This window comes from Oncorhynchus keta, chromosome 14 (genome assembly GCF_023373465.1).
Source record: "Oncorhynchus keta strain PuntledgeMale-10-30-2019 chromosome 14, Oket_V2, whole genome shotgun sequence".
Lineage (NCBI taxonomy): Eukaryota > Metazoa > Chordata > Actinopteri > Salmoniformes > Salmonidae > Oncorhynchus > Oncorhynchus keta.
Genome location: NC_068434.1, coordinates 22,132,023 through 22,156,574, shown reverse-complemented (window position 1 = coordinate 22,156,574; position 24,552 = coordinate 22,132,023). Strand labels below are relative to the sequence as shown.

General features: G+C 41.5%; 1 protein-coding gene across 8 annotated transcripts in view; it reads right to left on the bottom strand.

Annotated features, from left to right (window-relative positions):
• Positions 1-24,552, bottom strand: part of LOC118370617 (transient receptor potential cation channel subfamily M member 3-like) — a 193,082-nt gene that overhangs the window by 44,387 nt on the left and 124,143 nt on the right. For all 8 annotated transcript variants that reach the window (XM_052461302.1, XM_052461307.1, XM_052461303.1 and 5 more), the window contains exon 9: positions 1,573-1,645. In XM_052461302.1, coding sequence (XP_052317262.1) covers positions 1,573-1,645 — 73 coding nt within the window. The remainder of the gene's footprint in view (positions 1-1,572; positions 1,646-24,552) is intronic.

Here is a 24,552-nt window from a genome sequence, read left to right as displayed (position 1 = left end):
GGAAATGAGATGCTTTAACAGAGCTTGGAAATGAGATGCTTTAACAGAGCTTGGAAATGAGATGCTTTAACAGAGCTTGGAAATGAGATGCTTTAACAGAGCTTGGTAATGAGCTGCTTTAACAGAGCTTGGTAATGAGCTGCTTTAACAGAGCTTGGAAATGAGATGCAGACTAATGTAATAGGAGTTTAATAAATAAGTATTTTTAAAAGGGACTGCTGGCGTTTAGCACTTAAATAGCTTAGCTCTCCACAGTTCTGTAGTCGCTGGAGTTTATGGACTCCTTCCGACATAGTTCATCAATTACTCTCTCTCTTTCCCTCTCTCTCCCTCTCTGTTTCCCTATGTCACTATCTCTCACACAATCACAATCTTTCTCTCACTCTCGCTCTAAAAAGACACAGTATGCATAATGACGTCTGTACTCTTTACTGGTCATGCTTGTGACAGTCCATGTCAGATAGAGAGCTCTCTCACAGAGAGGGAGATGGACAGAGAGATATGAATAGAAGATGCAAAAAAGAACGAGTGTGAGTGAGATAGATGCATAGAGTTAATCATGTCTCTTACAGGCTGCCAAAAATGCATTATTTCTTGGCAGCGTGTAGGAGACATGAGGCTTTTGTTTCATTACCTTCTGAAGCCAACTGTCTGACTTAAGGGGCCTGTGTTTATATAGTGTGCATGTATGTAAAATCACTGTAGAAAACGATTTCCTAAAATTGCTGTATTGTTCAAATGGTTCTAGTCAGAGTGTTTTCGAACTGGATTTGGGCAATGGCAAAAGTTTAAAAATGGCAAAATGTAGATATGACGTCCTTGTTTTAGCACTATCCCCTGAGTTTTTAAACTACGGCGTGCCATATGTTTCAATGTGGCAAAAAATCTGCACAATCTACCTCTTCGGTTGAATTAAAACATAGTAATGGAGAGCAATGTTCAACATGGTGAAGAAAACAAGGAATTTGTGTGGTAAGTGCATAGGGGCCGATAGTTTTATGCACCTCCACTATTGAAAGATAGTCCTGAGCTAAGAACAAGAAACTGTGTTTGTGTATCCTAAACTCTAAGAAAAAAAGGTGCTATCTAGAACCTAAAAGGGTTCTTTGGCTGTCCCCATAGTTGAACCCTTTAAAGAACCCTTTTTGGTTCCAGGTAGAACCCTTTTGGGTTCAACGTCAAACAATTTCCACAGACGTTTCTACATGGAACCAAAAAGGGTTCTCCTATGGGGACAGCTGAAAAAATGGGGACAGCTCTTTTTTTCTTAGATTGTAGTGTGTGTTTTCTGTGTGGTGTTTGTGTATCATAGTTTGTGTTCATATATTCTTGTGTGGGTTATCTCCTCCTCGTGCCCTGCAAAGGACCTTGCAAAGGACCATGGAGGTATGCTTTGGTAGATGAAACTGTAATTGGGGCCTCAGCAGGAGGAAAGCTTTCTGAAATTAATTAATATCCTCCTTTTAACTTCCCAGGATACACAGAGAAACAGAGAGAATTCCCTAAGGTTACCACTGAAGGGAACTCATGGAATACGAATACATTCACATGCACACGCACGCAGACAATTACCTTTAAGCAGAGCAGTGAGAATGGCCAGGTCAATGTCCTGGTGTCCTTCAGACCCCATCCGAAAAACTGTTATCTGATACATACAGAGAGAGAAAATAAAGTGGAAGAGAGAGAGTGAGAGTGAGTGAGAGAGTGAGAGTGAGAGTGAGAGAGAGAGAGAGAGAGAGAGAGAGAGAGAGAGAGAGAGAGAGAGAGAGAGAGAGAGAGAGAGAGAGAGAGAGAGAGAGAGAGAGAGAGAGAGAGAGAGAGAGAGAGAGAGAGAGAGAGAGAGATTAATATAATGTGTATGTAATCTGTACATCATTATTCATCACGAGTCTATTTCTTTCTTGCTTGCTGAATGAATGAAGTGTTTTTACCCATAGAGATAATTAGCGCTGTAAGTAAAACAGTCACGTCATAGCGCAGTGATTTTGATACATGGGATTAGAAAGCGTCTGTAAATGACTAAGATGTTTCATGAAGTTCTGAACAGAGGATTGTACAACATGCTTCCTAGCTGACTCACTTTATTACAAACAGTGTAATGTAGCTTGTATGAAGTGTGGTCCCAGTAGAAAAGAAGGGGAGAGATAAAATGGAATGGATAGAGATAAAATGGAATGGATGAGAGAGAGAGAGTGAGAGAGAGTGAGAGAAGTGAGGGTGAGGAGTGAGTGAGTGATGAGTGAGTGAGTGAGCGAGTGAGTGAGTGAGTGAGTGAGTGAGTGAGTGAGTGAGTGAGTGAGTGAGCTCTATAGTGACTAGAGACCCTTTTGTGGAGTACAGTATAGTACAGTAAAGTACAGTATAGTACAGTATAGTACCGTACACTAGGCAAGAGAAAAAAGAAGGGCACAAAGCAAGACAGTGGGAGAGAGGGAGTAGGAGACCGGGAAGGAGGGAGGGAAAGCAGAGGGAGGGTAAAAGAGAGAGGGAATGCGGCAGTTCCTCCAGATTTTGTCGCATGATGACATGTGTGTGAAGGGCACCTTGCAGCTCCATGTATGAGCTGCGTGTTCACAATACCAGAGCGCACTATGAACCCCCGCCACATGGTCATAAATCTATTCCTCTAATCCCTCTATCCTTCTCCCTTTCCCCTCCATCACATTGCCAAACCCATCTCCTCCTATACATGGCTTCATTTGGTGGAGCACCAGGATTTCAGCTGGCTTTCACTCCCGGCTCCCCTCAGGCGATGATGCAATATAGTATCTCTCTCTCTCCTTCTCTCCCTTTCTTTCTCTCTATTTTTTAAAAAGCCCTTCAGACACCAAAGATGCGAGAGAAATGGCAAATAATTTAACTCAAACATTATTATTTATTTAGACGCTAGCTCGTTCATTATTTTTCCGCTACTGAGATGACACACATTGTCCCCTTGGAATGGGCTGTGTGATCTCCTGGAGCGAGAGAAATGGGCATACTGTATGTGTGTGTTAGGGTTATCTCTTGTCCTGTGTACCTCTACCATAAACTTTGTTAGAGGACACATCTTTGTATCTGCCCCATCATGGTGTGTGTGAGCAGCGTCATTGAGGCATCTCCATTTTAAAGTAGTGAATGTTCTTCTTCTACTAAGTCTATGAGTTGATAAACAAACTGCTACCTGAGGTGTGTTGTTTGAACAGGTATAAAGGTTGGTGGTTTACTGCCACCTGCAGTTATGGAATGTTTTCTCACAAGTATAGTTCATTGGTTGATCCCTCCTGATGACCTGCATATAATTTTGTGATCTGTCCTTAATCCATTGGAAGTCCTCAATGGCAATGTCAATGCAAAAACAGGTTATTTTGCAAACAGTAATCTCTATCTATCTCTACGGTCTCTACATGAGTCTGTGTATGAATATTAATTATTGTGTTTAATGTGTGAATAATGTAAGTATCTGCATACTATATCAACTGCATGATATAAACCCAGCAAAAAAAGAAACCTCCTCTCACTGTCAAATGCATTTATTTTCAGCAAACTTATTTGTATGAACATAACAAGATTCAACAACTGGGACATAAATTGAACAAGTTCCAAAATCAAAAGTAACATTCAGTATCTGGTGTGACCACCAGCTGCATTAAGTATTGCAGTGCATCTCCTCCTCATGGACTGCACCAGATTTGCCAGTTCTTGCTGTGAGATGTTACACCACTCTTCCACCAAGGCACCTGCAAGTTCCCGGACATTTCTGGGAGGAATGGCCCTGCCCTCACCCTCTGATCCAACAGGTCCCAGAGGTGCTCAATGGGATTAAGATCTGGGCTCATTGCTGGCCATGGAAAAACACTGACATTCCTGTCTTGCAGGAAATCAAGCACAGAATGAGCTGTACGGCTGGTGGCATTGTCATGCTGGAGGGTCATGTCAGGATGAGCCTGCAGGAAGGGTACCACATGAGGGAGGAGGGGGTCTTCCATGTAACGCACAGCGTTGAGATGACCTGCAATGACAACAAGCTCAGTCCGATGATTCTGTGACACACCGCCCCAGACCATGACGGACCCGCCACCTCCAAATTGATCCTGCTCCAGAGTACAGTCCTCGTTGTAACACTCATTCCTTCGACGATAATTGCGGATCCGACCATCACCCCTAGTGAGACAAAACCATTACTCGTTAGTGAAGAGCACTTTTTGCCAGTCCTGTCTGGTCCAGCGGCGGTGGGTTTGTACCCATAGGTGATGTCTGGTGAGGACCTGCCTTATACAACAGGCCTACAAGCTCTCAGTCCAACCTCTCTCAGCCTATTGCGGACAGTCTGAGCACTGGTGGAGGGATTGTGTGTTCCTGGTGTAACTCGGGCAGTTCTTGTTTCCATCCTGCACCTGTCCCGCAGGTGTGATGTTCAGATGTACCGATCCTGTGCAGGTGATGTTACACGTGGTCTGTCTGTCCTGTCTCCCTGTAGCGCTGTCTTAGGTGTCTCACAGTACGGACATTGCAATTTATTGCCCTGGCCACATCTGCAGTCCTCATGCCTCCTTGCAGCATGCCTAAGGTATGTTCACGCAGATGAGCAGGGACCCCGGGAATCTTTCTTTTGGTGTTTGTCAAAGTCAGTTTAAAGGCCTCTTTAGTGTCCTAAGTTTTCATAACTGTGACCTGAATTGCCTACCATCTGTAAGGTGTTAGTGTCTTAACGACCATTCCACAGGTGCATGTTAATTAATTGTTTATGGTTCATTAAACAAACATGGGACATAGGGTTTAAACCCTTTACAATGAAGATCTGTGATGTTATTTGGATTTTTGCGAATTATCTTTGAAAGACAGGGTCCTGAAAAAGGGACGTTTCTTTTTCTGCTGAGATTACATGGATGAATCTGTCAATCTGTGAGAGAGTGCATGGTGTGTAATTGAAAGGCCTTTCTCCAGGTGAAATTGGAGAGTAAATTAGATGTGATGGTATCGATCCAAGTCTTCATTGCCTGTATAAGAACAGATTATTGGAATGTGTGTGTTAATGTTGTGTGTATGTTGTCTTTGTGTGTGTGTGTGTGTTGTGTGTGTGTGTGTGTGTGTGTGTGTGTGTGTGTGTGTGTGTGTGTGTGTGTGTGTGTGTGTGTGTGTGTGTGTGTTGTGTGTGTGTGTGTGTGTGTGTTTGAGGGGGTGGAGGAGAGAGTGAGTGAGGGGAATGAGGGAATGAGTGAAGGCCAGTGTGTGGTCAGGGAGAGATGATTCCAGTGAAGGTTATTGATGACCTGTGGAGTCAGGATTGGACTGGACCATCTATGTTCAAGTGACTATGGCAATTTCACTATGGTAGACACTAACAAGCAACCCTGCAAGCCATCTGCTCAACCAAAACATTGTAATCAAGGATGTGTGTGTGTGTCAGGCGTGCACTGTATCACTGAATGTCTGTGTTTGTGACCATAATGCCACACAATCAGTGTCCATCACTAGGGGCTTAGATTTCCCTCTAATGCAGAAATAAGAAACACACCCCTCCCCTTCTCCATTTGTATCCTACAGGGAAATGTTTGCTTGAGTGCAAGTTTACATACACCTTAGCCAAATACATTTAAACTCAGTTATTCACAATTCCTGACATTTAATCCCAGTAAAAAGACCCTGTCTTAGGTCAGTTAGGATCACCACTTTATTTTAAGAATGTGAAACGCCAGAATAATAGTAGAGAGAATGATTTATTTCTGCCTTTTATTTAATTCATCATATTCCCAGTGGGTCAGAAGTTAACATGCACTCAATTCGTATTTGGTAGCATTGCCTTTAAATTGTTTATCTTGGGTCAAATGTTTCGGGTAGCCTTCCACAAGCTTCTCACAATAAGTTGGGTGAATTTTTGCTCACACACACTTTTTCAATTCTGCCCACAAATTTTCTTTAGGTTTGAGGTCAGGGCTTTGTGATGGCCACTCCAATACCTTGACTTTGTTGTCCTTAAGCCATTTTGCCGCAACTTGTGGCCATTGTCCATTTGGAAGACCAAGCTTTAACTTCCTGACTGATGTCTTGAGATGTTGCTTCAATATATCCACATAATTTTACTATCTCATGATGCCATCTATTTTGTAAAGTGCAACAGTCCCTCCTGCAGCAAAGCACCCCACAACATGATGCTGCCACCCCCGTGCTTCACGGTTGGGATGGTGTTCTTCGGCTTGCCAGCCTTCTCCCTTTTCCTCCAAACATTACGATGGTCATTATGGCCAAACAGTTCTATTTTTGTTTCATCAGACCAGAGGACATTTCTTCAAAAAGTACGATCTTTATCCCCTTGTGCTGTTGCAAACCGTAGTCTGGCTTTTTTTATGGCGGTTTTGGGGCAGTGGCTTCTTCCTTGCTGGGCAGCCTTTCAGGTTATGTCGATATAGGACTCGTTTTACTGTGGGTATAGATACTTTTGTACCTGTTTCCTCCAGCATCTTCACAATGTCCTTTGCTGTTGTTCTGGGATTGATTTGCACTTTTCGCACCAATGTACGTTCATCTCTCGGAGAAAGAAAGCATCTTCTTCCTGAGCGGTATGACGACTGCATGGTCCCACGGTGTTTATACTTGCGTACTATTGTTTGTACAGATAAACGTGGTACCTTCAGGCATTTGGTCTTAGCTGATTTCCTTTGATTGTCCCATGATGTTAAGGAAAGAGGCACTGAGTTTGAAGGTAGGCCTTTAAATACATCCACAGATACACCTCCAATTGACTCAAATGATGTCAATTAGCCTATCAGAAGTTTCTAAATCCATGACATAATTTTCTGGAATTTTCCAAGCTTTTTAAAGGCACAGTCAACTTGGTGTATGTCAACTGCTGACCCACTGGAATTGTGATAAAGTGAATTATAAGTTAAAGAATCTGTCTGTAAGCAATTGTTGGAAAAATGACTTGTGTCATACACGAAGAAGATGTCCTTACCGACTTCTCAAAACTATAGTTTAACAAGAAATTTGTGGAGTGGTTGAAAAATGAGTTTTAATGACTCCAACTCTATATATTTAGTAGTGATGTGTGCGTGCACAGGCCACCATACATGTTTTTCAGAAATGCTCCAACCTTTAATGCTGATTGGTCAACAGTCTTTGTGAAGCAAGTATTTATATCTCATTCAATAGATGATTGGCATATTCTGACACTTGAAGAGCTTGATAAGGTTATTTCTGCAAAACGATGATTCTGAGATAAGTGTCTTTTATGTTCTGAACACTCATTTGTTTGAATGGTGTAAGCAATTTCTATCTTGTATTCTTTTGAGCTTAAGAACATGAATTGGAGTATTTAAAGTACTGTATAGGTAGAGAACAAGGATATGTCAATAACAACATGAATTGGAGTATTTAGAGTACTGTATAGGTAGAGAACAAGGATATGTCAATAACAACATGAATTGGAGTATTTAGAGTACTGTATAGGTAGAGAACAAGGATATGTCAATAACAACATGAATTGGAGTATTTAGAGTACTGTATAGGTAGAGAACAAGGATATGTCAATAACAACATGAATTGGAGTATTTAGAGTACTGTATAGGTAGAGAACAAGGATATGTCAATAACAACATGAATTGGAGTATTTAGAGTACTGTATAGGTAGAGAACAAGGATATGTCAATAAGAACATGAATTGGAGTATTTAGAGTACTGTATAGGTAGAGAACAAGGATATGTCAATAAGAACATGAATTGGAGTATTTAGAGTACTGTATAGGTAGAGAACAAGGATATGTCAATAACAACATGAATTGGAGTATTTAGAGTACTGTATAGGTAGAGAACAAGGATATGTCAATAACAACATGAATTGGAGTATTTAGAGTACTGTATAGGTAGAGAACAAGGATATGTCAATAACAACATGAATTGGAGTATTTAGAGTACTGTATAGGTAGAGAACAAGGATATGTCAATAACAACATGAATTGGAGTATTTAGAGTACTGTATAGGTAGAGAACAAGGATATGTCAATAACAACATGAATTGGAGTATTTAGAGTACTGTATAGGTAGAGAACAAGGATATGTCAATAACAACATGAATTGGAGTATTTAGAGTACTGTATAGGTAGAGAACAAGGATATGTCAATAAGAACATGAATTGGAGTATTTAGAGTACTGTATAGGTAGAGAACAAGGATATGTCAATAACAACATGAATTGGAGTATTTAGAGTACTGTATAGGTAGAGAACAAGGATATGTCAATAACAACATGAATTGGAGTATTTAGAGTACTGTATAGGTAGAGAACAAGGATATGTCAATAACAACATGAATTGTACTGTATAGGTAGAGAACAAGGATATGTCAATAACAACATGAATTGGAGTATTTAGAGTACTGTATAGGTAGAGAACAAGGATATTCAATAACAACATGAATTGGAGTATTTAGAGTACTGTATAGGTAGAGAACAAGGATATGTCAATAACAACATGAATTGGAGTATTTAGCTGTATAGGTAGAGAACAAGGATATGTCAATAACAACATGAATTGGAGTATTTAGAGTACTGTATAGGTAGAGAACAAGGATATGTCAATAACAACATGAATTGGAGTATTTAGAGTACTGTATAGGTAGAGAACAAGGATATGTCAATAACAACATGAATTGGAGTATTTAGAGTACTGTATAGGTAGAGAACAAGGATATGTCAATAACTCCATTTGGACAAAAATGCAGATAGAACTTTCATGCATATTGATTGACACGTGTCGCTCGACGAGGACTGATGAAGAAGACAGGCCATTGACAGCCGTCCATCACACTAAAGCGTTGAGGAGAGGGCAGAGGAAGAAGAGATAAACTAGTAAGAAGCACCCCTTTTAAGTGAGATTGGATGCTTTTTGATCATGGTGCTAGTGCATATTTAAACACTCAACATGACTAGGAATCAAGAGAATGCTCTTCACAGCCAAATGGCTCAGGCTGATAGGAAGACATTCCTCTTAATTTAGCAGGGAAATATTTCCCCTCACACCAGCCCACTGCCAACTCTCCCCTCACACCAGCCCCCCGCCAACCCTCCCATCACACCAGCCCCCCGCCAACCCTGCCTGTAGGTGGCCTACTCTCCCCTCACACCAGCCCCCCGCCAACCGTCCCCTCACACCAGCCCCCTGCAGGTAGGTGGCCTCCTCTTCTCTCCCCTCCACCAGTCTCAACACAAGCCCTGTGACCCACTTCACTGCTCCTACTGCTTAACCTAATTATGGTGCCTCTCTATCCATCTGTCTCTCTGTCTCTCTTTCTTTCTATTAGGGATTGGAATTGCCAGGGACCTCAAGATATGATATTATCACGATACTTAGGCGGGAATATGATATGTATTATGATTCTCAAGATTCTATATGTATTAATATTTGATACTGCAATTTTATTACGATTCGATGTTACAAATTTATTGGTCAATCCCAGGAAACCAAAATTGTTTCCATGACAGTTCTCAGAACATTTGTTAGGTCGCGGCAAATGTTCTCATAACACAAAAGTTGTCCAGTTGTACTGATGATTATAGAGGGTTAACAATCTGGTTGCAGATCCAAAGATTGTAGGTTCAATCCCACATTCTGATGATTATAGAGAGTTAACAAACTGGTTGCAGATCCAAAGATTGTAGGTTCAATCCCACATATTCTGATGATTATAGAGGGTTGACAATCTGGTTGCAGATCCAAAGATTGTAGGTTCAATCCCACATATTCTGATGATTATAGAGGGTTAACAATCTGGTTGCAGATCCAAAGATTGTAGGTTCAATCTCACATATTCTGATGATTATAGAGGGTTAACAATCTGGTTGCAGATCCAAAGATTGTAGGTTCAATCCCACATATTCTGATGATTATAGAGAGTTAACAAACTGGTTGCAGATCCAAAGATTGTAGGTTCAATCCCACATATTCTGATGATTATAGAGGGTTAACAATCTGGTTGCAGATCCAAAGATTGTAGGTTCAATCCCACATATTCTGATGATTATAGAGGGTTAACAATCTGGTTGCAGATCCAAAGATTGTAGGTTCAATCCCACATATTCTGATGATTATAGAGGGTTAACAAACTGGTTGCAGATCCAAAGATTGTAGGTTCAATCCCACATATTCTGATGATTATAGAGGGTTAACAATCTGGTTGCTGATACAAAGATTGTAGGTTCAATCCCACATATTCTGATGATTATAGATGGTTAACAATCTGGTTGCAGATACAAAGATTGTAGGTTCAATCCCACATATTCTGATGATTATAGAGAGTTAACAATCTGGTTGCAGATCCAAAGATTGTAGGTTCAATCCCACATATTCTGATGATTATAGAGGGTTAACAATCTGGTTTCAGATCCAAAGATTGTAGGTTCAATCCCACATATTCTGATGATTATAGAGAGTTAACAATCTGGTTGCAGATCCAAAGATTGTAGGTTCAATCCCACATATTCTGATGACTATAGAGCGTTAACAATCTGGTTTCAGATCCAAAGATTGTAGGTTCAATCCCACATATGCTGATGATTATAGAGGGTTAACAATCTGGTTGCAGATCCAAAGATTGTAGGTTCAATCCCACATATTCTGATGACTATAGAGGGTTAACAATCTGGTTGCAGATCCAAAGATTGTAGGTGCAATCCCACATATTCTGATGACTATAGAGGGTTAAAAATCTGGTTGCAGATCCAAAGATTGTAGGTTCAATCCCACATATTCTGATGATTATAGAGGGTTAACAATCTGGTTGCAGATCCAAAGATTGTAGGTTCAATCCCACATATTCTGATGATTATAGAGGGTTAACAATCTGGTTGCAGATCCAAAGATTGTAGGTTCAATCCCACATATTCTGATGATTATAGAGGGTTAACAATCTGGTTGCAGATCCAAAGATTATAGGTTCAATCCCACATATTCTGATGATTATAGAGGGTTAACAATCTGGTTGCAGATCCAAAGATTGTAGGTTCAATCCCACATATTCTGATGATTATAGAGGGTTAACAATCTGGTTGCAGATCCAAAGATTGTAGGTTCAATCCCACATATTCTGATGATTATAGAGGGTTAACAATCTGGTTGCAAATCCAAAGATTGTAGGTTCAATCCCACATATTCTGATGATTATAGAGAGTTAACAAACTGGTTGCAGATCCAAAGAGTGTATGTTCAATCCCACATATTCTGATGACTATAGAGGGTTAACAACCTGGTTGCAGATCCAAAGATTGTAGGTTCAATATATTCTGATGATTATAGAGGGTTAACAAACTGGTTGCAGATCCAAAGATTGTAGGTTCAATCCCACATATTCTGATGATTATAGAGGGTTAACAATCTGGTTGCTGAAAGAAAGATTGTAGGTTCAATCCCACATATTCTGATGATTATAGATGGTTAACAATCTGGTTGCAGATACAAAGATTGTAGGTTCAATCCCACATATTCTGATGATTATAGAGAGTTAACAATCTGGTTGCAGATCCAAAGATTGTAGGTTCAATCCCACATATTCTGATGATTATAGAGGGTTAACAATCTGGTTGCAGATCCAAAGATTGTAGGTTCAATCCCACATATTCTGATGATTATAGAGAGTTAACAATATAAAGATTGGGTTAACAATTCTGATGACTGGTTGCAGATCCAAAGATTGTAGGTTCAATCCCACATATTCTGATGATTATAGAGGGTTAACAATCTGGTTGCAGATCCAAAGATTGTAGGTTCAATCCCACATATTCTGATGATTATAGAGGGTTAACAATCTGGTTGCAGATCCAAAGATTGTAGGTGCAATCCCACATATTCTGATGACTATAGAGGGTTAAAAATCTGGTTGCAGATCCAAAGATTGTAGGTTCAATCCCACATATTCTGATGATTATAGAGGGTTAACAATCTGGTTGCAGATCCAAAGATTGTAGGTTCAATCCCACATATTCTGATGATTATAGAGGGTTAACAATCTGGTTGCAGATCCAAAGATTGTAGGTTCAATCCCACATATTCTGATGATTATAGAGGGTTAACAATCTGGTTCAATCCAAAGATTATAGGTTCAATCCCATATTCTGATGATTATAGAGGGTTAACAAACTGGTTGCAGATCCAAAGATTGTAGGTTCAATCCCACATATTCTGATGATTATAGAGGGTTAACAATCTGGTTGCTGATACAAAGATTGTAGGTTCAATCCCACATATTCTGATGATTATAGAGGGTTAACAATCTGGTTGCAAATCCAAAGATTGTAGGTTCAATCCCACATATTCTGATGATTATAGAGAGTTAACAAACTGGTTGCAGATCCAAAGAGTGTATGTTCAATCCCACATATTCTGATGACTATAGAGGGTTAACAACCTGGTTGCAGATCCAAAGATTGTAGGTTCAATCCCACATATTCTGATGATTATAGAGGGTTAACAATCTGGTTGCAGATCCAAAGATTGTAGGTTCAATCCCATATTCTGATGACTATAGAGGGTTAACAATCTGGGTTTGTAACAATATTCTGATGACTATAGAGGGTTAAAAATCTGCAGATCGAAAGAGTGTATGTTCAATCCCACATATTCTGATGACTATAGAGGGTTAACAATCTGGTTGCAGATCCAAAGATTGTAGGTTCAATCCCACATATTCTGATGATTATAGAGGGTTAACAATCTGGTTGCAGGTCCAAAGATTGTAGGTGCAATCCCACATATTCTGATGACTATAGAGGGTTAAAAATCTGGTTGCAGATCCAAAGATTGTAGGTTCAATCCCACATATTCTGATGATTATAGAGGGTTAACAATCTGGTTGCAGATCCAAAGATTGTAGGTTCAATCCCACATATTCTGATGATTATAGAGGGTTAACAATCTGGTTGCAGATCCAAAGATTGTAGGTTCAATCCCACATATTCTGATGATTATAGATTATAAAGATTGTAGGTTCAATCCCACATATTCTGATGATTATAGAGAGTTAACAAACTGGTTGCAGATCCAAAGAGTGTATGTTCAATCCCACATATTCTGATGACTATAGAGGGTTAACAACCTGGTTGCAGATCCAAAGATTGTAGGTTCAATCCCACATATTCTGATGATTATAGAGGGTTAACAATCTGGTTGCAGATCCAAAGATTGTAGGTTCAATCCCACATATTCTGATGACTATAGAGGGTTAACAATCTGGTTGCAGATCCAAAGATTGTAGGTGCAATCCCACATATTCTGATGACTATAGAGGGTTAAAAATCTGGTTGCAGATCCAAAGATTGTAGGTTCAATCCCACATATTCTGATGATTATAGAGAGTTAACAATCTGGTTGCAGATCCAAAGATTGTAGGTTTAATCCCACATATTCTGATGATTATAGAGGGTTAACAATCTGGTTGCAGATCCAAAGATTGTAGGTTCAATCCCACATATTCTGATGATTATAGAGGGTTAACAATCTGGTTGCAGATCCAAAGATTGTAGGTTCAATCCCACATATTCTGATGATTATAGAGGGTTAACAACCTGGTTGCAGATCCAAAGATTGTAGGTTCAATCCCACATATTCTGATGATTATAGAGAGTTAACAAACTGGTTGCAGATCCAAAGATTGTAGGTTCAATCCCACATATTCTGATGATTATAGAGGGTTAACAAACTGGTTGCAGATCCAAAGATTGTAGGTTCAATCCCACATATTCTGATGATTATAGAAAGATTGTAGGTTCAATCCCACATATTCTGATGATTATAGAGGGTTAACAAACTGGTTGCAGATCCAAAGATTGTAGGTTCAATCCCACATATTCTGATGATTATAGAGTGTTAACAATCTGGTTGCTGATACAAAGATTGTAGGTTCAATCCCACATATTCTGATGATTATAGAGGGTTAACAATCTGGTTGCAGATCCAAAGAATGTAGGTTCAATCCCACATATTCTGATGATTATAGAGAGTTGACAAACTGGTTGCAGATCCAAAGATTGTAGGTTCAAGCCCACATATTCTTTAACCATGTTCCTTTGAAATTGAGGCTCAAATACATTCTTCTAAAAGAGAGGATTTCTTTAAATGAAATGCAGAATTAAGACTGTATTAACTGTAAAAAATCAAACATTATAATTCCTACTTTGAGACACTTGACATCGTCCCCCCGTTTCATTTTTAATGATTTGAAAAGCAAAAGTGATCCTAGATCAGCACAGTCTTGGATACCTTGTAAATATGTGCTGCATATAAAGAGGATGGGTGAAGTGATGTTGAATAACTCAGGTTAATTATGTCTAAGAAGGCTAAAAAGGAAGCATGGAATTCCTGAATGCCCATACAGCCATGTGCTATATACTGAAAAAAGAGGATGTAAGTGTCATTCCCTGGTGGCAAAAAGGGTAAAATATCAATCTTAGGAACCAACCATCTCAGGTTCAAACCCCATATGTGAAGATTGTCAACATAGAAATTGTAAGAAAGATATTTTTATGTTTGAATGCTGTTCAAAAGTCCTATGGATGAAACGAAAGTGCTGTGTGTCTATACCACCTTGTAGTGGGTTTAGAATGCAATCCTCAAATGCAAACAGCCATTTCATCTGGTGAGAAACAGGACGGGAATGTATTCCAATCTGCATTAAGTAAATACACATTTGCACGTTGAGAATGTTGTGGTAATATTAAGTCAAACTTAAAAACACACCTTTCTAAATGTTCTTGAAATGTTCTGAGGACCTCCAAAACAAGGTAGACATGTGTATTACATGAAAATCAATGGAATATTATGCTAAACCTAAAACAAATATGCCATGACCGTCATAAAAATATATATATTTGGAAATTGTGTAACATTATGCAACATTTCGGGAATTTTCTGTGCAACCTTCATGAATATTACAAGAATATTGTTTATGAACATTGTGGGAATGTTCTGTGCAACCTTCGTGAATATCACAAGAATATTCTTGCAACGTCAAGGGAATTTCCTGTGCAACCTAACAAACATTTGTATGACTGTCATTACAACTGAGCATATTTTATGTTTTGGAAACCTATCTCTTGTAATGTATCCACACTGGTCCCATAACCTAATTTAATGTTCTGGGAACCTTTAAAGAACTTAGAAAGGCAGTTCTGTCAACATTCTTGCAACATCAAAGGAATGTTTTTTGCAACCTGATACAAACATTATCTGAACTGGACAGTTTTAGTGTTTTGGGAACCTATCGCTTCTCATATCCCCATGTTTCCACAACCTATAGAAACATTCTGGAAACCATTAAAACAGATTAAATGTTTTCAGGTGAATGTTTTTTACACCCTAAAAGAAACATTGTAGAACCATTCGCACAACTGGACAGTTTTTGTGTTTTGGGAACATGTCTTTTGTGATGTCTCCACAATGTTCTCACCAGACTGTTCCCACAACCTAATGAAACATTCTAGGAACCTTTAAAGAACAGACCAAATGTGTTCTGGGAATGTTCTTGCAACATTAGGTGACTGTTTTATAATCATCAGCACCACTGGACAGTTTTTGTGTTATGTGAACATTTTCCGGTACCTACCGAATGTTCTGGGAACTTTCACAGAACCAATTTTGGTTTGCTGGGAAAACACTACTGGCACATTGAGTTATTACATTACGTGGAAACTTAATGAGAACCTTTGAGGAATGTTCTGTGGTGGTTCTTACAGATGTTGTGCACAACATTTTAGTGAATGCTAGAACGTTCCAAGAATAAAAAATGAGTTTTGTTATCAAAACATTCTTTGAATGTTTTTGGGATGTTATCATCCTAATATTAGATAAAACCCTAACTAGATCTTGATGGGAATCTTAGCTAATGTTCTGGGAATGTTCCCGGTTTGCTGGACTATGTCGGCTGCAGAGGGACAATAGAGGGCCATGAGAACATGAACTGTCTCACGATTTAATAGAAGATGGAGAACAAGCTATGAAGGAAAATACTGTTGTTTTGGTGTAGGTACAGCTGACTAGCTGTAAACAATTATATCCTGATATTTAACTGTATCCATTTTCACCCTGATCACTTCAATCAGTCAGTCAGTCAGTCAGCCAGTCTGTATCAGGGCTGAGGAGTGTGTTTGGTTTAAAACACACACCCCTCAATCAATATGACACACAAAGCAACAGAGAGACGGAAACAACTGTCTTGTGGCTGAAACTGTCTTCATGAAATGTTAATGTGATAAACCAGCCTCAACATAATCAAGTAAAGGCCGGATGAATCCTCTCATTGCCAGAGAGGCGGAGGAACATTGATGGCTGGTGGTTCATACTCAGTCATTAATGGGAATTAAACATATAAAGCCTATCCTGTATTTAATTATTCATCTGAGAGAGATGCCAGTGACACAGGAAAGAGGAGAAACATCGTAGAAAAGGATTCTGCCATAGCCAAGCCCATAATGAAGACCGTGTTGTGGGGGTATGACATATAATAACCCATTTGAGACTTAAATATAAGAGAGGAGTAATCTACTGAGATATAAAGGACATGCCATTCTTACAAAGGCATCATAGTGGTGTTATCGTCATAGAGACTTATTTTAACGAACAAAGACTCTTTCTTACGCACTGTGGATGACTTGAATTCATATAGTTTTCCAACAGTGGTTCTTTCAGCAGTGTCACTGCGGTGGATTTACCATCACTGACATGGATACGAAAGAGACGGCTGCTAAGTGAAGATATGGGAGCGGTGTAGGGCCTGTGAGGGCATTAGCATGTGCAACAGGGGAGGAAGACTGTCAAGCAGAGAGCCAGAGACCTGACGCAGAGCAGGTCTGACACCTCCAGCCGAGAGAGATGGTCGGGTGATTTCCCTACAGCACGGGGAACAGCAAAAGTTTGAAGGGATTCAATGCACAGTGGAAGCCCACTGCTCAGCTCGCTGATGAGTACATGCTTTTTGGAAGACACCCTCAACACCATGAGTCTTTATAAGGAAAAGGAACAAGGTATTCCTGGTAGGAACCATGTGTTTACAAACGGGATTCAGGAACGAACACTCCGAGGCCTGTCAGTTTGATTAATAGGAACGGCGTCGCTCATGCTGGAAAACACAGAGAGAGAGATTGAAACCTCTCGGCTTGCCAGAAGAATAATTCAGGGATAGCATTATAGGGCAGTGCTGGCAGTGGGCCAGCAATCAGTAATTACCCTGTTCTCAACATGACCCGTTATGGATGTCTACATGGTAGAAGGCTACTAATATGTATCTTAATCGAAACACTGACTAAATGAAAGAGCACCGAACCTGCTGTTTGAAACAGTGTAGATTAGAATGTCATGATGACACGGTAGGCTACAAATCCAAGGGATTCCCAATTATATTCCTTCATGCAAACTCGTTAGTCCCAAGTCATCAGAAATCTTACAGGATTTTCTTGCTCTAGCTTTATACAGCCAACGCCACACTACTGTGCTTGGCATTACCCTGCATCAGCCTAAGTCAAGCAAGACCAAGGTGGCAGCACATACAAACCTCCTCAGTATGATCCATTTGATAGAGGACGTACTATAGTAAAGTAGTAGTAGCGTAGGTAGTGGTGCTAGTAGCTAAGGAAGAGGTAGACTCTTTTGTCTATCAGATTTTCTTGGCTCTAAGTTCTCTAGCGACTCCATTCAACTGGGTGTTCTGGAGATGCATCTGAGTGAGCATCAATCACATTGTAAACCCCACAGAGCTCAAATCAATCCACTTACACACCCGCATCCGTGACCAGCATCTCTCTTCCTCCCTCCCCCTCCCTCTGTGTGGGAATATGCAGTTCCCTATCTGTGTGTGTGTTTGTCTGTATGATAGGAAGAAACATGGGATGCACAGTGAAAAGGAGAAACACCAACACAGACACAAAAAGGTTCCTAATCATCACATAAAAATGTGAATATTTTATGGAAAAGGAACGAAGGAGAGACAAAAGAACACACAACAAAATTACACAAAACATTCCAAAATATATATATAGTTTAATTTAAAGAGATTTACAATTACAAAAAAATAGGACAACAACACATGCAACCATGATTTCAATCTCAACGTTTGCTTGCAAAGTATGGTGCAGTAGCAACTGCAAATAAGTCAATTGTTTTGCCCCACAGTTTTCAAAGTTAGCTAACTAGCAATTTTATTCTTTGCAGTTAGTAAAAACAAAGGAGCAACGAGGTTTAAGTGCCTTGCACATCAACAGATTTTTCACCGAGTCAGCTCGGGGATTCAAACCAGAGACTTTTCAGATATTGGCCCCATGCTCTTAAACGCTAGGCTACCTGCCTTTTACTTAAAATTGTGCTCCTACACTGTTTTGCTAGCTACTGTAATTCTGTTTGGTAAAATACAAGTCCTAAATTTGACGAGGTGTCTCCACTTGTGGTTATGATTCAACGATTGTGATGTAATCGACTTTCCAAGCATGTTGGGCTTGGAAATGTACCAGAGTGTGCATTTACATGTACCAGAGTGTGCATTTGCTTACTGTGGCCGACATTCCATGCACATGACATTATACTTGTGCTTGTGCACTGAACTGGTAAATCAGCTATTGCAAAGCAAAGATGTGTTTGTTCAGTGCATGTGGGCTAATCGAGGCTGAAGAGATCCAGTGACTATTTCATTTCACTATGTATGAGGACAATATGATGTGATTACCATCATCATACACTTACCATAGAGCGTGTGGCATGCCCTGTGAAATGTCACTCTGTGCCAGGGAAAGTGTTGTGATAATATGTATCGTTGTGTGTGTAGCGGGACTGTCTACTAAACATTGAGGATTAGCTCTAAAATAAATATAATAAACATGCAGTTTCTCTCCACAAGAGACCCTGACATGAAGAGACCCTGACCTGGAGACGCTGATCTGAAGAGACCCTGTCCTGAAGAGACCCTGATCTGAAGAGACCCTGACCTGAAGAGACCCTGATCTGAAGAGACCCTGATCTGAAGAGACCCTGATCTGAAGATACCCTGACCTGAAGAGACCCTGACCTGAAGAGACCCTGTCACCACCTGAGGGGAAGTTCATTCATGTGACTGACAGCCACTGCTGTGTCTTGCACTTAACACAGCTAGTGGGGTATGTTTTGAATGGATTTTGAATGGTTTTGAATGGATGTGACACTTGCAGAGAGAAAAAATAGAAAGGAAAAGAGAGGAAAACAACCTAAAGCCAAACCAGTTGGTCCTGGACTATGTCAGAGTGTCTCTGAATTCCCAGCCCCTTCACAGCCCTGATCACCTAGATACTTGTTGAGATCTGAAAGGTTTGGACATGTGTGTGACACAAATATGACAAAAAAAAGCATATTAGGGGGCAGGGTGGAGCTATTACCGTGTCTCATCCTCTCAGATCTCCACGAGTGTCAAGGGGGTAGGAATGAGGGGTTAAAGGGGTTGTTTTGGACAGTGTAGGGGTTAAAGGGGTTGTTTTGGACAGTGTAGGGGTTAAAGGGGTTGTTTTGGACAGTGTAGGGGTTAAATGGGTTGTTTTGGACAGTGTAGGGGTTAAGGGGGTTGTTTTGGACAGTGTAGGGGGTAAAGTGGTTGTTTTGGACAGTGTAGGGGTTAAAATGGGTTGTTTTGGACAGTGTATGGGTTAAAGGGGTTGTTTTGCACAGTGTAGGGGTAAAGGGGTTGTTTTGGAAAGTGTAGGGGTTAAAGGGGTTGTTTTGGACAGTGTAGGGGTTAAAGGGGTTGTTTGGGACAGTGTGGGGGGTAAATGGGTTGTTTTGGACAGTGTAGGGGTTAAAGGGGTTGTTTTGGACAGTGTATGGGTTAAAGGGGTTGTTTTGGAAAGTGTAGGGGTTAAAGGGGTTGTTTCTGGACAGTGTAGGGGTTAAAGGGGTTGTTTTGGACAGTGTAGGGGGTAAAGGGGTTGTTTCTGGACAGTGTAGGGGTTAAAGGGATTGTTTCTGGACAGTGTAGGGGTTAAAGGGGTTGTTTTGGACAGTGTAGGGGTTAAAGAGGTTGTTTCTGGACAGTGTAGGGGTTAAAGGGGTTGTTTTGGACAGTGTAGGGGTTAAAGGGGTTGTTTCTGGACAGTGTAGGGGTTAACAGGGTTGTTTTGGACAGTGTAGGGGTTAACAGGGTTGTTTCTGGACAGTGTAGGGGTTAAAGGGTTGTTTCTGGACAGTGTAGGGGTTAAAGGGGTTGTTTCTGGACAGTGTATGGGTTAAAGGGGTTGTTTCTGGACAGTGTAGGGGGTAAAGGGGTTGTTTTGGACAGTGTAGGGGGTAAAGGGGTTGTTTCTGGACAGTGTAGGGGGTAAAGGGGTTGTTTTGGACAGTGTAGGGGGTAAAGGGGTTGTTTCTGGACAGTGTAGGGGGTAAAGGGGTTGTTTTGGACAGTGTAGGGGGTAAAGGGGTTGTTTTGGACAGTGTAGGGGGTAAAGGGTTGTTTCTGGACAGTGTAGGGGTAAAGGGGTTGTTTTGGACAGTGTAGGGGTTGAAGGGGTTGTTTCTGGACAGTGTAGGGGGTAAAGGGGTTGTTTTGGACAGTGTAGGGGGTAAAGGGGTTGTTTCTGGACAGTGTAGGGGGTAAAGGGGTTGTTTTGGACAGTGTCGGGGTTAATGGGTTGTTTTGGACAGTGTAGGGGTTAAAGGGGTTGTTTTGGACAGTGTAGGGTTTAAACGGGTTGTTTTGGACAGTGTATCGGTTAAAGGGGTTGTTTCTGGACAGTGTAGGGGGTAAAGGGGTTATTTCTGGACAGTGTAGGGGTTATAGGGGTTGTTTCTGGACAGTGTAGGGGGTAAAGGGGTTGTTTTGGACAGTGTAGGGGTTAAAGGGGTTGTTTCTGGACAGTGTAGGGGGTAAAGGGGCTGTTTCTGGACAGTGTAGGGGGTAGGGTGTAGGGAGTAAAGGGGTTGTTTCTGGACAGTGTAGGGGGTAGGGTGTAGGGAGTAAAGGGGTTGTTTCTGGACAGTGTAGGGGGTAGGGGAAGGGAGTAAAGGGGTTGTTTCTGAACAGTGTAGGGGGTAGGGGGAAGGAGCTAAAGGGGTTGTTTTGGACAGTGTAAGGGGTAAAGGGGCTGTTTCTGGACAGTGTAGGGGGTAGGGTGTAGGGAGTAAAGGGGTTGTTTCTGGACAGTGTAGGGGGTAGGGGGTAGGAGATAAAGGGTTTGTTTTGGACAGTGTAGGGGGTAAAGGGGCTGTTTCTGGACAGTGTAGGGGGTAGGGGGTAGGAGATAAAGGGGCTGTTTCTGGACAGTGTAGGGGGTAGGGTGTAGGGAGTAAAGGGGTTGTTTCTGGACAGTGTAGGGGGTAGGGGGTAGGAGATAAAGGGGTTGTTTCTGGACAGTGTAGGGGGTAGGGGGTTGTTTTGGACAGTGTAGGGGGTAAAGGGGCTGTTTCTGGACAGTGTAGGGGGTAGGGTGTAGGGAGTAAAGGGGTTGTTTCTGGACAGTGTAGGGGGTAGTGTATAGGGGATAAAAGGGTTGTTTCTGGACAGTGTAGGGGGTATTTTTTTCCACCTTTATTTAACCAGGGGATCTAGTTGAGAACATGTTCTCATTTACAACTGCGACCTGGCCAAGATAAAGCAAAGCAGTGCGACAGAATAACAACACAGAGTTACACATGGAATAAACAAGCGTACACTCAATAACACAACAGAAAAAAAGTCTATATACAGTGCGTGCAAATGGTATGAGGAGGTAAGGCAATAAATAGGCTATAGTTGCAAAGTTATTACAATTTAGCAGATTAACACTGGAGTGATAGATGAGCAGATGATGAGCAGATGGTGTGTAAGTAATGATACTGGTGTGCAAAAGAGCAGCAAAGTAAATAAAAACAATATGGGGATGAGGTAGATAGATTGGGTGGGCTATTTACAGATGAACTGTGTACAGCTGCAGTGATCGGTCAGCTGCTCAGATAGCTGATATTTAAAGTTAGTGAGGGAAATGTAAGTCTCCAGCTTCAGCGATTTTTGCAATTAGTTCCAGTCACTGGCAGAGGAGAACTGGAAGGAAAGGCGGCCAAATGGTGTGTTGGCTTTGGGGATGATCAGTGAGATATACCTGCTGGAGCACGTGCTATGGGTGGGTGTTGTTATCGTGACCAGTGAGCTGAGATAAGTGGGTCTGGCGACAAATATGTAGTGATGGCCAGCCGACTAGAGTATACAGGTCGTAGTGGTGGGTGGTTTAAGGGGCTTTGTTAACAAAACGGATGGCACTGTGATAGACCACGTCCAATTTGTTGAATACAGTATTATAAGCTATTTTGAAGATGACATCGCTGAAGTCGAGAATCGGTAGGATAGTCAGTTTTACGAGGGTAAGTTTGGAGGCGTGAGTGAAGGAGGTTTTGTTGCGAAATAGAAAGCTGATTCTTGATTTGATTTTGGATTGGAGATGTTTGATATGAGTCTGGAAGGAGAGTTTACAGTCTAGCCAGACACCTAGGTATTTGTAGTTGTCCACGTATTCTAGGTCAGAACCGTCCAGAGTAGTGATGCTAGTTGGGCGGGTGCGGGCAGCGAATGGTTGAAAAGCATGCATTTGGTTTTTTAGTGTTTAAGGGCAGTTGGAGGCCACGGAAGGAGTGTTGTATGGCTCGTTTGGAGGTTAGTTAACACAGTGTCCAAATAAAGGCCAGATGTATATAAAATGGTGTCATCTGCCTAGAGATGGATCAGGGAATCATCCGCAGCAAGAGCGTTGATATATACAGAGAAAAGAGTCGGTACAAGAATTGAACCCTGTGGTAACCCCATAGAAACTGCCAGACAAAAGGCCCACCGATTTGACACACTGAACTCTGTCTGCGAAGTAGTTGGTGAACCAAGCGAGGCAGTCATTTGAGAAACCAAGGCTATTGAGTCTGCCGATAAGAATACAGTGATTGATAGAGTCGAAAGCCTTGGCCAGGTCGATGAAGATGGCTGCACAGTACTGTCTTTTATCGATGGAGGTTATGATATCGTTTAGTACCTTGAGCGTGGCCGAGGTGCACCCATGACCAGCTCGGAAACCGGATTGCACAGCGGAGATGTTACGGTGGGATTCGAAATGGTCAGTGATCTGTTTATTAACTTGGCTCTCAAAGACTTTAGAAAGGCAGGGCAGGATGGATACAGATCTATAACAGTTTGGGTCTAGAGTGTCACCACCTTTGAAGAAGGGGATGACCGCGGCAGCTTTCCAATCTTTAGGGATCTCGGACTATACGAAGGAGAGGTTGAACAGACTGGTAATAGGGGTTGCAACAATGGTGGCGGATCATTTTAGAAAGAGAGGGTCCAGATTGTCTAGCCCAGCTGATTTGTACGGGTCCAGATTTTTCAGCTCTTTCAGAACATCTACTATCTGGATTTGGGTGAAGGAGAATCTGGGGAGGCTCGGGCAAGTAGCTGCGGGGGTTGCGGAGCTGTTGGCCGGGGTTAGCGTAGTCAGGACGAAAGCATGACCAGCAGTAGAGAAATGCTTATTGAAATGTTCGATGAAATTTATCGGTGGTGACCGTGTTACCTAGCCTCAGTGCAGTGGGCAGCTGGGAGGAGGTGCTCTTATTCTCCATGGACTTTACAGTGTCCCAAAACGTTTTGGAGATACAGAATGAAAATGTCTCTTTGAAAAATCTAGCCTTTGTATTGCTTCATGACTTCCCTGAACAGTTGCATATCGCGGGGACTATTTGATGCTATTGCAGTCCGCCACAGGATGTTTTTGTGCTGATCAAGGGCAGTCAGGTCTGGAGTGAACCAAGGGCTATATCTGTTCTTAGTTCTACATTTTTTGAAAGGGGCATGCTTATTTAAGATGGTGAGGGAATTACTTTTAAAGAACGACCAGGCATCCCCGACTGACGGGATGAGGTCAATATCCTTCCAGGATACCCGGGCCAGGTTGATTAGAAAGGCCTGCTCACAGAAGTGTTTCAGGGAGTGTTTGTGATGAGGGGTGGTCGTTCGACCTCTGACCCATAGCGGATGCAGGCAATGAGGCAGTGATCGCTGAGATCCTGATTGAAAACAGCAGAGGTGTATTCGGAGGGCAAGTTGGTCAGGATAATATCTATGAGGGTGCCCATGTTTACAGTTTTAGGGTTGTACCTGGTGGTTTCTTGATAATTTGTGTGATATTGAGGTCATCTAGCTTAGATTGTTGGACTGCTGGGGTGTTAAGCATATCCCAGTTGAGGTCACCTAACAGAACGAACACTGAAGATAGATTGGGGGCAATCAATTCACATATGGTGTCCAGGGCACAGCTGGGAGCTGAGGGGGGTCTATAACAGGCGGCAAACAGACCTGGAAAGTATGACAGAACTTTGCAAGCTATCTCTGCAGTAGATTGCAACTCCCCCCCTTTGGCAGTTCTATCTTGACAGGAAATGTTGTAGTTGGTTATAGAAATCTCAGAATCTTTGGTGGCCTTCCTAAGTGTAGGGGGTAGGGGCATGGACAGTGTAGGGGGTAGGGGTTAAAGGGGTTGTTTCTGGACAGTGTAGGGGGTAGGGTATAGGGTGTAGGGGCAGGGGGTTGTTTCTGGACAGTGTAGAGGGTAGGGGTAGGGGGTTGTTT